The sequence below is a fragment of the Malaclemys terrapin genome, chromosome 4, assembly GCF_027887155.1.
Source record: "Malaclemys terrapin pileata isolate rMalTer1 chromosome 4, rMalTer1.hap1, whole genome shotgun sequence".
NCBI lineage: Eukaryota > Metazoa > Chordata > Testudines > Emydidae > Malaclemys > Malaclemys terrapin.
This window is the reverse complement of record NC_071508.1, coordinates 125,688,233-125,703,388: the sequence shown is the minus strand read 5'-3', so window position 1 is coordinate 125,703,388 and position 15,156 is coordinate 125,688,233. Positions and strand designations below refer to the sequence as shown.

General features: G+C 39.6%; 1 protein-coding gene across 6 annotated transcripts in view; it reads left to right on the top strand.

Annotated features, from left to right (window-relative positions):
- The window catches only part of DICER1 (dicer 1, ribonuclease III), a 98,942-nt gene that overhangs the window by 23,847 nt on the left and 59,939 nt on the right, over positions 1–15,156 (top strand). For 2 of the 6 annotated variants that reach the window (XM_054026232.1, XM_054026237.1), the window contains exons 2-5: positions 155–220; positions 1,394–1,494; positions 4,502–4,579; positions 12,667–12,863. In XM_054026232.1, coding sequence (XP_053882207.1) covers positions 12,720–12,863 — 144 coding nt within the window. In that variant the 5' untranslated portion in view covers positions 155–220; positions 1,394–1,494; positions 4,502–4,579; positions 12,667–12,719. The remainder of the gene's footprint in view (positions 1–154; positions 221–1,393; positions 1,495–4,501; positions 4,580–12,666; positions 12,864–15,156) is intronic. The other 4 variants (XM_054026234.1, XM_054026233.1, XM_054026236.1 and 1 more) reach the window with 4 other exon arrangements.

The following is a 15,156-nucleotide window of genomic DNA, read 5'->3' as shown; positions in this document are numbered from 1 at the left end:
CCAAGAAAGGACATATGATGATTAGATTTTGAAGGACCATGTGCTGTTGCCACAGAGCTAAATATTAAAATGCAAGAAAACAGACTACCACATGGCATGATTGATTTTTATGGGAGTTCATGTTAAAGTGTTCTCTTTTTATATTCCCTTATAGGTTACCTAGGGTGAAACAAAATTACAGGCTTGGAAACTCTGGAAAAGCTCAGTAGCAGCATTGGAGGTAAAAATGAACACACTGAAGTAATCTTTAGGAATGTCCTTTTTTGTTAACTTTATTAAAACTGATTAGGATAGAAATTCTTATCAAGGTTCATTTTGTATTTTATCTTTTCAGTAACAGTTTGTTTACAAAAATGGATTTTAGAGCTTTTTTCTTTTGGTGAATGGTTCAGTCATTCTGGGAATAAATTGAGTAATTTCTGTTGCTCCCTTTTCTCTACGGGGATGTATATAGTTGTGAATACACGAAGTACAATTGCTGCTTAGAGACTATCCATACTTTTGTGGTTCAGGTGCAAATCTGTGGAGCAGCAATTACAATGTTTGTATTAAACTAAATTATTTGTTAAATCCTGATAGTTGAATTTATACAAATGACATTTAAATATATGGATACTTTTTAATTTGAACTTCGATTTTGGACAATGCACCATCTTACTAGATATTAATCAATAAGATATTTTAAAATTAATTCAAATATGAATGTATTGACATGTTCAGGAGGCAGTAAAATACACTCTGCTTTTTCATGCATTTGAGGGCGTTTGTTGAGGCTCAAATTAAAATTTGCACAAAACATAATTTGAACTGTTTTTGCCTTTTTCGTTTGTTTATCACTTAGAAGTGAAATGAAAGGAATTCTGTATTGGTGTGTGTGAAAAATGTAGCATAATTAAACGAGATGCAGAACTACTGCATTTCTCTTCTAATTGTCATTCTTGTTGACTACTAACAGCCTATTGGTTTTCAGCAGTTGCTGAATTTAAAATATGATTTTTTGTAGTAGTTTTAAAATGTCCAGGTAAAATAAATCTTGTAATTTGTCTTTTCACTTCTTGCTGAGTCTTTTCCTTTTCTGAACTTTCATTTCTTGAAATATTTTTTCTGAAATTTTTACATCTGATTCTCACTGTTAAACTAAAATACCGTAGAATATGTTGTCACTTTCAGGATAGACCTTTAACATAAGAGCTTACCTTTCCTGTGTACTGATATAGATATATCTCTCTGGATGGTTTTGAGAAATTACATAAGGGACCTTTACATTACTACTTATGACCAAAATATTATTGTCCGTTCTTTTACAAATTCCTTGTATTTTGCACTATTTACAGAATTTTTGAGCTATCCTTTTTTAATTCCACACTGATGATGTTAATTTTTTTCATTTTAGAGCAGAAGCTTGCAAATGATGCAATTAATTTACAAACTGATATCATGATGTCAAAATGCAGTTCAAAGAACACAAACACAGAGATCTCAGAAATTAAAACGGTAAGTCTGCTTTATAATATGAGAGAAACCGATTACAAACAAGTATATGTGTATCAAATTAGGCATTAACATGTTTTATTGAATTTCTTTAAATGGCTAAACCTTTAGAACAATACTGTAAAGGCTTTTTAGGTTCACAATCTAGGCTAATATAAATATAAAATTATTGAATAATCTGTAGTTTAATTTTATATACACACACACAATTTTTACAAAGTAGTAGCATTATTTTCTCCGTAAGTGTGGACTATGTAAGAGGCAGGTAGCTAACCAAAAACAATTATAAATGCTTACTATTAGATTAGTCATAAACTACAGACCTTTAAAAATCATATTACGTTTCATAAAATTAGAAATGTTTAACTTATTTTTAAATTTCAATGATTTTTTAGATTTAAACATTTGCAGTATTGTGAACTCAAGCATTATGATGCAAGTGAATTAGACTCAGAATGAATATATACTTTTTAAAAAAGGATGGAGAGGTGGAATCTTGCCAGTGTGCTTATCTAAACTGAAAGAAATACAGGAAGTAAATAGTACAAAATAAGTCAGACTTGATTAAAAAGTACTTTGTTTTAATGATAAGGCAAAAAAAGTAAGGATTTGCACTTGACTCAATTTTAGCTCCATATATAACTTCAGGAGAAGAAAACACTGTCAAAATTATTTTTCATAGCGGGGGGGAAAAGGTGGGGTTTTTTTAAGTTCTCTAGGAGGTTTCACAATGAAGAGTGATGCAGAATTTATTTATTTATTTATTTTAATTTGCAGTAGTGTGCTTCTATCTGTGCTACATTTTTAGCTAACCTGGAACTCTGCTCAGTTAGCTGATGGGGTGAAGGTGTGCTGTCCTGATTCTTGTGACTGTTGGGAGCCGGGGCTGTTCTGACATAAGCTTGAAATGGCCCCAGTGAGCAATCACACGAGGCTGGGACTTCTGGAGCTGGGTGCTTTGGCTACACTGGCTCTGTCAAGGCTAATTCCTCACTCAGGCACTTCGAGTGCAGAAGGTGGGGGCCTGCAAGGATTCTAAAAATTAATACTGGCCACTTGAGGCTTGTATTAAACTCCCAAGGTTACAGCTTTTCTCTGATGTTGGATTGGTAGATGCTGCCACCATCCAAGTGCAGAACCCCTTTGAGAGCTCAGGAAGGTGCACTTGGGAATTTCTTCCTGTTGGGTACCCTCAAGCCCTTTTACTCCCCCCACCCCCCCTCCAGGGAAGAGCTGAGAGAGAGAGAGGGAAAAAAAAGGAAATCAGCTGTTGCCACCAGCTAATTAAACAACATCTGCACAAACCTCTTAAGACACACAAATCCAATTCTGTTCTTAAAGGGAAATTTTATTTAAAAAAAAAATGCATCTGGGAACTCAGGCTATTGCTAGATTTTAAAAGAGCAACTACAAGAATTAAGCACCAAGAATAGCTTTCTTGAGGTCCAGCTTAACGGTTGCAAGCAAAACAAAAGCACTTGGGGTTAGCACAGAGGAATCCACAAGCCATAAAGAAATAAAAGGGATAAACCTAATTGTGTCTTCCTAGACATTTCCTGATCTACTTACATATCTGGGGTTTTAAATGAGTAGTTTCTAGGTATGATACTGATAATTTTTTCATACCTGGCCTAAGCTTCTTACAGCATAGTTGCTGCCCTGTCTGCCCCTCCCCAGGAGAACAACCACAGACAGACAAAAAGGGGAGTTTTTTCTTAATTTTAACAAGTTCTAGCCTTCCCATTGGCTCTTTTGGCCAGGAACCCACTTACTTCCTTTTACCTATGAATACCAGTGAGACTTTTTAACCCTTTACAGGTAGGGCCATTAGAGAACAGCTACTAAGAGGGATTTTATAGCTGCTGGCTGACTGGGTGTCCATAAAAGGGAGCTATTCCTTCCCTCCCTCCTTCATTTATCACAGCCTCCTACCGTCTGAGCACCCCCAGTATATCCTCTGTGTCAAGGAGGCCATAGAAGGGGAATCTGTGTAGTGCCAGCTCTGCACCTTCCAGGGCAATCCTTAGCTGTCTGTTTAGGGCAGCTTTAGAGCCCCTCTCCTTCACCCCTTTGCAGGGTGGTACAAAAGGGCTATAATGTGGACCAGAATTTGGCTCTATGTATCTTTGTTCTGCTAAAGTGGGAACTTTCCTTTCTAAAACTTATGGACACTGTTTTGTTATTTCTAAGGCCGGTCTGCATTAGAAATGTTTGCTGGCATATCAGTGTCAGTTAGGAGTGTGCCAATTTGTGCACTGGCAAAAGTATACACATTATATGCAGCTATGCCAGCATAAAAGCCCTTTTGCTGGTATAGCTTATTTCACTCTGAGAACTGGTTTAAACTATGCCGGCAAAATCACTTTTTTGCTGGTATAAACTGCATCTACATTGGAGGATTTGCTGGTATAGCTATACCAGTAAACATTTTCTAGTTTAGACCTGACCTTAGTGTCAGTTCTTTAGTCCCCTTTCTCATTAGAGATACCACAGTTTTAACCTAGGATAAGGGTGGGCAAACTATGGCCTGCGAGCTGTTTCAAGCCAGCCTGCGAGCTCCCGCTGGGGAGCCGGGTCAGGGCTGCACCACGTTGCTCCCGGAAGCCGCGCCATGACCCCACTTTGAGGGTCAGGGGCCGCTCCACACCTAGGAGCCAGAGAAGGGACATGCCACTGCTTCCGGGAGTCGCTTGAGGTAAGCGCCGCTTGGAGTCTGCACCCCTGAGCCTCTCCCCATGCCCCAACCCTCTGCATCAGCCCTAATCCCCCTCCTACTCTTCAAACCCCTCAGTCCTAGCCCAAAGCACCCTCCTACACCCCAAACTCCTCATCCCCAGCCCCACAACCAGAGCCCTAGCCCCAATTTTGTGAGCATTCGTGGCCTGCAGTACAATTTCTATTCCCCGATGTGGCCCTCAGGCCAAAAAGTTTGCCCACCTCTGACCTAGGATGAGGGACTTCAAAGGTCCTAATTTGCTGAGACTAAGTTCTAAATTGTCCACCATTTCAGCAGGTCAGGAAGAATCCGTCAGGAACTCCAGCTATTGACAATACTACATGGGTTATAGAAGAAGCTCTTCAGAGGCAGGTCAGTCTAACATGAGCCTCAACATAATCCTGATCTTATTAAAATTATTAAAGAGGCTTTGCTGAGCAACAAAAAAACAGCCTTTTATTCTCTCAGTATGCTTGTTGAGAAAGCAGTATTCTGCTTACATGTTGTATAGCGTGTATATAAAGATGATATCTTGTTGGTTCACATCTTGTTATACATTGCCTAAAAAAGTCTAGGGTTTTTTGGTTCAAGAAGGGAATTAAAAATGAAGTTAAATAATTGCACCATATTTCCAGTGAAAGATATCTCAGGGAAATTTGTTCCTAGAGGGCTTTTGAGTATTTCAGCTACAATACAATCTCTTTGCACTCTTCTTGAGTTTAAAGAAAACAAACCTGAGATCCCAAACTTTTCTAAGAGACTATTGGAAGACAAAACAAAAACTAAGCCCTGGTCTACACTACAGGGTTAGGTCGCATTTAGCCACGTTAGGTCAATTTTATAATGAAAAATCTACACAAGCAACCCCGTTCCGTCAACCGAAAGGGCTCTTAAAATCAACTTCTGTACTTCTCCCCGGCAAGGGGAGTAGCGCTAAAATTGACCTTGCTGAGTCGAATTTGGGGTAGTGCAGACGCAAATCGACGTTACTGACCTCCTGGAGCTATCCCAGAGTGCTCCAATGTGACCGCTCTGGACAGCACTTTCAACTCTGATGCACTAGCCAGGTACACAGGAAAAGCCTCAGGAACTTTTGAATTTCATTTCCTGTTTGGTCAGCATGGTGAGCTCCATGCTTGTGGTGCTATGGCGTCTGCACGGGTAAACCAGGAAAAAAGGCACGAAATGATTGTCTGCAGTTGCTTTCATGGAGGGAGGGGAAGGGAGAGGGAGACTGATGACATGTACCCCAAACCACCCGCGACAATGTTTTTGACCCATCAGGCATTGGGAGCTTAACCCAGAATTCCAATCGGCAATGGAGACTGCGAGAACTGTGGGATAGCTTCCCACAGTGCACCTTTCCGTGAGTTGATGCTAACCACGGTAGTGAGGATGCACTCCGCCGACTTAATGCGCTTAGTTGGGACCTACACAATCGACTGTATAAAATCGATTTCTAAAAAGATGAAAGAAACTGACTTTACACAAGACTCTGAAGTGCAATCCAGAATTCTTAACTCTTAATTTTGGAAATATTCAAGAAATCAATTACTGTAGAAAGGAAGAGAATCCTATTTCAATGAAAGTGAAACTTTTCTCACTCCATCTGGTTATTGTTGAGGTTTTTCTCCAAGGTTAGAGTGTCTTTCATGTAAGACTTCTACTTCTCAAGTGAAAAACAAAGTGAAATCTTAGGATAAATAATCCCAATACTGTTTTAATTTTCAGTTCTTATGGTCACCAAATATATCTTTGATAAAGCAAATGGAAACGAATAAATGTTTAATGCTGGTTTTAAAATTAGCTAAAAATGTATATGCTACCTTTTGTTAAATATTAGTATTGTGAAAGGTATATTGTGTGTGTGCCCCAAGTTTGGCAAAGAAAGGACAACTTCTGCCTCAAAGACGTTATCCACCAGGATGGCAGCAAATTTAAAAGCAAATAAGTCATCAAATGTACAAAAATAGGTATAGAATCTCTCCACATTTTGCAGGAACTGGCATGGAATGCTTCCAGTTAATATTTTCCATTTCATGGTTTAATGTTTACTTTCATCTGTTGATGCTCAAGTTCCATTACATTTTCTTTCTTGATACCCAACAGATGGAAATGATATCATTTTTGATCTTTCTGGGTTTTATTTAAAATGATGTATTTGGCTGATATATATAACTTATTTTTCTAAAAATAAGTGTTTGAGTATTGTAGCAAATGAGAGCAGTTAAGCAGAGAAATTCTGATGCAATTTTTGTATAGTTGATGAGTGACTTGCTTTTAAATTTGCTGCCTATCCTGTGGATCCATTCCTGGAAACACATTTCCTGAACATCTGAGTGTTTTATTTAGAGGGGAAACTAGAAGTTTGTTGGTAGAGTGAAAGCTAGGTACAGAACTTTAACATCACTAGGATTATGTCAGATAGAAATTCATAGATCAAGATTAGTGCTGAAAGAACAGATTACTTAACTATTGGGTATGAAAACAATTATCTTCTGTTGATGAAACAGAAAAATCCTAAAATGTTTCACAGATTCATGTATATGATATATTACACATACAAGAACTGTTAAAAACATTAAGTTGCAAAGTCAAGTACTAAAAAGTTAGGAAATGCATATGCAACCTTAATTCAGCCCCTTTGTGGTTACATGATCACATACTAGTTTTTCCACAGGACTCCTGTCCTCATTTAATTCACAAGAGAGACAGTGCTTACTTACTGAGCACCTACTCTATATTTTGTTTTCTCATTGTTTGTGACCCCAGGTCTTATTTATTGTATATTATACCTCTACCCCGATAGAACGTGACCTGATATAACACAGTAAAGCAGCGGGGAGTCCCGGGCCCTTTAAATCCCCACCCGAGCCCCGCTGTCAGAGCTCCGGCGGTGATTTAAAGGGACCGGGGCTCCCCGCAGTGGCTGGAGCATGAGACCCTTTAAATCACTGCTGGGGAAGCTGGTCCAGTCTGGCACGGCGTACTGGCCCCGATATAACGCAGTCTCACCTATAAGGTGGTGAGATTTTTTGGCTCCCGAGGACCGCATTATATTGGGATAGAGGTGTATTCAAATTCTGCTCTGAACACGGAATTATTAATTTTCTTTGGGTTTTTCTATGGCACTCAACACTATAGTATCCAGGAGCTTCACAAACATTAACGAATTTATCTTCACAACACTTCTTTGAGGTGAGGGGATGGTATTATCCCCATTTTACAGATGGGGAGCAGAGGCACTGAGATTAAGGTCAAAAGTTTCCACTAACTTTGGGTGCCTAATTTGAGATGACTGGGACATGATTTTTTTCAGAGTACTTAGCATTTTGTAACACTTTATATGTTCAAAGCATAGCTCCCAGTCTTCCTAACTTGACATTTTCTAAATCAAGTGATTTACTTTGCAACTTTAATATGTTCTTTTAACATAGTTTTTGTGTTTGTAATATGTTTTATTTATACACATGTGCACACACACACTTTTTGTGTAAAATCTGTACAGAAAATAAAAATGTACTCACCTGCTGCTGAAGTGCAGCTACCTCAAGAGTAGAATGTAGTAATTTTTAATGATGAGACTAGTTACTCAAACTGAAATTACAAAGAAAATATTTACTAGGCAGAGTGTATTACTGAAGTAGTAATGTGAGCAGGATTCTGGAGTTAACATCTTTTGCTCTTTCAAATCTATTATGGAATCTGTTTAATGAATGGGCTAGTCAGGACCTTGGTTTTACATTTGATCTGAAAGATTTCAGCTCCATCAGCACATTTTCTCCCCATGAGACTCAGAAAGGGTATAATTTCAATATTGCTGTGAATGGAAATACCCCCTACTGAATCACAACCACTCTTTGCTGCATCTGGGTTTTTCTTGGAGGTCTCCCATTTAAACAGTCACCAAACAGTCACAGCCCAAAGTGGTATGGCTGCTATCCTACCAAGGCTAGTAGGCCTAAAATTGAACGTGTCAGTTTTGTTTTGACACATTAAATAAGCTTGCATGTTGTGCTGCCTCTGCTCTGTTTTTGTGAGCCAGCAGATAGCTTATACAATAATTCTGAAGTATTTTTTCCCTCCCCAAGTTTGGCTTCAACAGCTTCTTTGGGTTTTCTTTTTCACTTCCACTAATTTACAAAGTAATGTAGAAGATAAAGATTAGCAGGTATGTTCATTGCCCACACTGACCTGGCAGGCCAACTATTTTATTTTGTCCAGCTGTTGTCTGCTTCCCTTCTTGGATAGTTTCAGGGTCCAGTTAATTCCTCTCAGTAGATTCTGAACACAAGTACTTAGTTGTTGACTGTTTCCAATCATAACCTTACATTTTTTTCAGATAAACCGATACATTTTTTTTCTTGGTTTCTAGATACTTCTGTACTATTTCAGTTTATTAAAGGACTTATTGTTTTTCTTGCTTTTGAAATAGAAACTTTGAAGGGTACAAATCTTTCATTATTCTTCTTCCAGAGCTTGCTCATGTCCATTCCATGTTAGGTATTTGCATTCCGCATGCACTGTTGCCAGAGATTTTTCCCTCAGTGGTGTCGGTTGGGAGCTGCTGGCCACGCACCTTCTGTTCCATCTTATCGCTCATGACGGTTGCTGGAACGACCCCTCTTTCTTCGGCAGGGCTTCTTCCCAGTGGTTTTGGGGTTCTAATCCCTAGTTTGTTAATTAAATCTAGTTTTCAGTGTTCATAGATTTTTGTAGTTAGTGTTAGTGTAAATAATTAGTGTAGCTATATAGTCCCTATCATCGAGGGACTTCCTTTGCCCCAGGAGCCGGGCATGCCCCAATCCCCGGGTTTCAAACCCTGCATAAGTGCCAGATTTGTCAGGACTTTAGACCCCGCACCAAAAAGGACAGAATAATAAAACTGAAGGCTACCCTAATCTCAGACCAGCTTCAGAGCCAAGTTGCTCTGATTCTGCACCGAGCACTTTGGCATCAGTATGAAGCCCTTCTCCGACACCACACTCTTCCTGGCACCGTTCACCGTCTCTAGTGCTGAGGAAGAAACACAAAAAGCAGGGTGCTCACAGGTGCAGAAAAAAGAAAAGCATGGGGAATGGCAGCACAGTGCAACCTGCACCAGGCTACTCCTTCGACCCCTGTCCCATGGTGGCACAGTTGACTCCATTCAGAGCATTGAGTCTGGTGCAGGACCCTTTGCTGACACCCAGAAGCTACTGCGGCTCTAGCGGTCTCTCCATGGGACTTAAACCTGGTTCTGTTGGGGCTCATGGGCCCTCCTCTAGACACACTAGCATTGTGCCCTCTACTACTTCTCTCTTGGAAGGTTGCCTTTCTGGTCACCTCATCCAGAAGGGTCTCTGAAATCAGGGCCTTATGTCAGAAGCACCATACACAGTGTTCTTCAAGGACAATGTCCAACTGCACCTCCACCCGTCTTTCCTGCCAAAGGTGGTCTCACAATTCCATAGCAACCAGACAATTTTCCTGCCAGTCTTCTTCCCAAAGCCTCACGAGAACTCTGAGGAGCAGCAGCGTCACTCATTAGATGTTAGACCTCCCTTTGCCTTCTATATTGAGTGGATTAAATCCTTTTTCAAATCTAAACAACTCTTCGTAGCAATAGCAGAAAAGATGAAAGGGCTTCCAGTATCAGCCCAGGACCTCTCTCCAGGCGGCTCTGGACATAGCTGACATAACTGGATAACTGCCTTCATTGGTGTTCCTTGCACAAGTCCCAATCCAGGGCAGCAACTTGGTCATCAGTGCATACTTTTGCATCCCACTACGCCATCACTAGACAGGCTCAAGATGATGCCAGGTTTGGAAGACCACTGTTGCAGTCAGCATGTCCATGAACTCCAAGCCCACTTACTGAGGGTACTGCTTGTGAGTCCCCTAAACTGGAAGCAAGCACTCAAAGAAGAAAAAATGGTTTCTAACCTTCCATAGCTGCTGCTCTTTGAGATATGTTGCTCATGTCCATTCCACAACCCACCTCCTACCCCTCTGTTGCAGTTGATTGGGAGGAAGGAACTGAGAGGGTGTGTGGCAGGCGGCACCCTTTAAAGTAGCACATGAGCACGTGGCTTGAGAAGGCGCTAGAGCCAGCCTGATGGATACCACTGAGGGAAAAATCTCCAGCAATGGTGCACACACCTAACATGGAATGTGAGCAACACATCTCGAAGAACAGCAGTTATGGAAGTTTAGTAATCGTTTTTTATGGCTTACATCCATACCCATTTTAGACTGTGATCTGGTCAAATCTTAAAGCTAAGCAAACATGTCCCTGCCCTTTACTCGGATGTGAGATATATAAGGAAAACCCTGCTGCTGTAGAAGATAATGGTAGTGGTTTAGAAGGAGGCCTTTTTTCCTCAACTTAACCCAAATTCCCATGACATTATGCTATTTCAGATGCCGTTTACCTGATGAGACAATGTATGTCATTGTATGGCATTACTCATGCCATTTGTGCTCATTAGAGATCCCATGGTACTATTTGTTTCACTGTAGGGTGGTGGTTGCTTCAGTAGTATGACCAAAACAAATCCAACTATGGTAGTTATCTTCTATCTTCTTACATTTATCCTGAGTTTAAATTGGATACATAATTCTTCATTTGCCTCCAGAAAAGACTACTGCTCTGGCAGAGGGAGATTGCTGTACTTTAACCCTAGAAATGGCAACTTTACCTGATAGGCAAAAAAAAACAAAATTATGGTTTTAGAATAAATGTGATGTCCACAGTCTTACAAACACAGCCCAAACTGCTTACGAATATGACCTTTATGCCATAAATTATAGACGTCTCATCAGATAGATGGCATCTGATAAAGCATAATGTCATGGGAGTTTAATGTCTGGCTTAACAGTGACTAACTTCCTGCAATTCCATTTATCATAGAGGGGTATGAAAGAAGGGAAACATGCTCCATTTCTGGCTTTATGTCCAAAATTGAAATTTTTTGAAAGTATTTTGGTCACTGGAACATGTTCCTGGAAAAAGAAATAAACGTTCATACAAGTTTTCTGAAATGAGTTTTGATGTCTCACCAAATTTTATACCTGTATGAACATAACCCATAGCATCCCCAACTACAAAATTCACAGTATTATCAACTTCCCCTTTGTTTGAACTGCACTTTCTTTTTTGGAATTCTGTAGCTGTTCTCTTCCAAACTTGACAATTTCTACTTAGTGGAAACTAAAATGTTCAATCCAGTCGGCCAAATTTCAGCAATATTGTCATACAGTTCCTTGGCGTGTGTGTGTGTGTGTGTGTCTTCTCCATCAAAATACATTTTGGCCTAGGGAAAAATGCGTTGGGCTGGGAGCCTGAATACCTTGAGTCCAAGTCTTTCCTCTTTTGCTGACTGGTATTAATTATGAGTGATTCATAGCACTACTTATTGAGCAAGGTCTTGGGTGTCATGCCCCTGAAGTGAAGACCCTGAGACACTGCTGAGAGTAGAACCTCTATGACAGAGCCAAATCTCATCAAGTAAACCAGACTACCTCTCAGAATAATTAGGCCAAAGCTTCATGCTTGCCTGTGCTGTCTGTGAAATGGGACTACTCCTGCATATATCCACAAAGCACGGTGAGGCGCAAAAATGAAGGATCCTGTTGAGCTATGGAATCACATACCATTTTCTACAAGGTGGTGAAACAGGATTGCTATGGTTTTTAATTCTTTGCTACACATTTTTGAGGTCCTTGATACACACTTAAATTTTAAGTATCTATTACACCATTACAAAATTAAAATATTGATTTGACCTCTACATGTGTCTGGCTTCAAAATCAATATATTTCTTGCTGTCAAAAACTTTGTACCATTGTACCCAATGAGTTTCTAGTTTCCCTAATCTGACTGATATTCTGCATTGTTTTTTCTTCTGGGGAATATTCAGAGGGAAATCTGTGTCCTATTATTTCCTCATCAGAATTTTTCCAGCAAAAGAGAGACTTTTCAGAATTTTAGAGAGACAAGGAGCGTGAGGTAATATCTATTATTGGACCAACTTTCCAGAATTTTATCATCTTACTCTGTTTCACTTAAAGTGGAACTAGCACAAGTATGTTATTTCTCATATCTTGTAATTGAACATATTTCTGGATCTTGTAAATAGAGACTGTATTAACAGAATTAAGACAAATTCAAGAATGTGAACTTGACGTTACTCTGGGTTTCCCCTTAAAAATGCAGGTTCTCTGAGTTTCTGTTACATTGGTTAATAATATGCTGTCCTCAGTATAAATATGAAATTGAAAAATGACTGTTTATTTAGACCTCTTAGTTTACCTCTTACTTATTGTTACTATTCTGTAGATATGAGTAAACAAAAAGCTAGAACTTCCAAGAAATAAAATTCCAGTAAAGGTGTTCCCAGATAAACTCATACCGAAAGCCTGTCTTTTGCTTTGTGCTTTTAATAATGCATGATTTTAATGCCTTATTTTTTTCATAGTAAGCTGTGCTGGAACAAAAATGCAATGAAAAAAACACTGGATGAATGAATGAATGAAAAGCCCTGCTTTGCAATACCTCAGCATGGCAGGACTGCAGCTTATGACCCCTGCTTCCTCACCAATGGGTCCTTTTTTTGGACTGCCATGGCAACAAGAAGCAATTCATGATAACATTTACACACCAAGAAAATATCAGGTACTAATGACAATATTATTTTTCATTGTCTATGCAAAAGATTTAATTTTCATTTTATCTGTTTATTCGAGATAACCTTCTTAAGACTGGTTTTCTTGTTTTATGTGCATTTGTGTTAAGAGCTTTCCATTGCAGAGGGACCACTGGACGGTCGAGATGATAAAGGAGCACTCAAGGACAATAAGGCCATTGCAGAGAAACTAAATGAATTCTTTGCATCGGTCTTCATGGCTGAGGATATGAGGGAAATTCCCAAATCCGAGCCATTTTTTTTAGGTGACAGATCTGAGGAACTGTCCCAGATTGAGGTGTCACTAGAGGAGGTTTGGAACAAATTGATAAATTAAACAGTAATAAGTCACCAGGACCAGATGGTATTCACCCAAGAGTTCTGAAGGAACTCAAATGTGAAATTGCAGAACTACTAACTGTGGTTTGTAACCTATCATTTAAATCAGCTTCTGTACTAAATGACTGGAGGATAGCTAATGTGACGCCAGTTTTTAAAAAGGGCTCCAGAGGTGATCCCGGCAATTATGGGCCAGTAAAATTTACTTGAATACCGGGCAAACTGATTGAAACTATAGGAAAGAACAGAATTGTCAGACACATAGATGAACATGATTTTTGGGGAAGAGTCAACATGGTTTTTATGCCTCACCAGTCTGCTAGAATTCTTTGAGGGGGGTTAACAAGCATGTGGACAAGGATGATCCAGTGACTATAGTGTACTTAGATTTTCAAAAAGCCTTTGACAAGGTCCCTCACCAAAGGCTCTTTAGCAAAGTAAGCTGTCCTGGGATAAGAGGGAAGGTCCTCTCATGGACTGGTAACTGGTTAAAAGATAGGAAACAAAGGGTAGGAATAAGTGGAGAGAGGTAAATAGTGGTGTCATCCAAAGGTCTGTACTGGGACCAGTCCTATTCAACATATTCATAAATGATCTGGAAAAAGGGGTAAACAGTGAGGTGGTAAAATTTGCAGATGATACAAAACTACTCAAGATAGTTAAGCAGACTATGAAGAGCTATAAAGGGATCCCACAAAACTGGGTGACTGGGCAACAAAATGGCAGATGAAATTCAATGTTGATAAATGCAAAGTAATGCACATTGGAAAACATAATCCCAACTATACATATAAAATGATGGGGTCTAAATTAGCTGTTACCGCTCAAGAGAGAGATCTTGGAGTCATTGTGGATAGTTCTCTGAAAACATCCACTCAATGTACAGTGACAGTCAAAAAAGCTAACAGAATGTTAGGAATGATTAAAAGAGAGAGAGATAATAAGGCTGAAAATATCATATTGCCGCTATATAAATCCATGGTACGCCCTCAGCTTGAATACTACATGGAGATGTGGTTTCCCCATCTCAAAAAAGATATATTGGAATTGGAAAAGGTTCAGAAAAGGGCAACAAAAATGATTAGGGGTATGGAATGGCTTCTATATGAAGAGAGATTAAGAAGACTGGGGGTTTTCAGCTTGGAAAAGAGACAGCTAAGGGAGGATATGATAGAGGTCTATAAAATCATGACTGGTGTGGAGAAAGTAAATAAGGAAGTGTTATTTACTCCCCTTCTCATAACACAAGAACTAGGGCTCGCCAAATGAAATTAAGAGGCAGCAGGTTTAAAACAAACAGGAAGTATTTCTTCACACAGTGCATAGTTACCCCATGGAACTCTTTGCCAGAGGATGTTGTGAAGGCCGAGATTATAACGGGGTTCAAAAAAGAACTAGATAAATTCATGGAGGATAGGTCCATCAATGGCTGTTAGCCAGAATGGGCAGGGATAGTGTCCCTAGCCTCTTTTTGCCAGAAGCTGGGAATGGACGACGGGATGGATCACTTGATGATTACCTGTTCTGTTCATTCCCTCGGGGGCACCTGCCATTGGTCACTGTCGCAAGACAGGATACTGGGTTAGATGGACTTTGGTCTGACTCAGTGTGGCCATTCTTATGTTCTTATTGCAGTGCTCACTCTACTTCTTAACAGTTGCAGTAATGATAGTGGTACCATACCTCTAGCCAACTGGAAATTCAAGACATTGTTTTTCTATACCAGCCACTGTTTAGTTTGCAAATTGGCCAGAAAGCATGGCTCAGGAGTATTGTCATGCTCATTTCTTTAATTATTTGAAAGCCTTATGTGTGACGAGTGATCTGAAACAGCTGCTTTGATGACCTAAAATGTTGGTCATCCAGCTATCAGAATAAAAATTGCTTTAAGTTGATGTACATTTTTCATCTAGCGCTGTGCTAGGGTGAATCATACAAGTATTT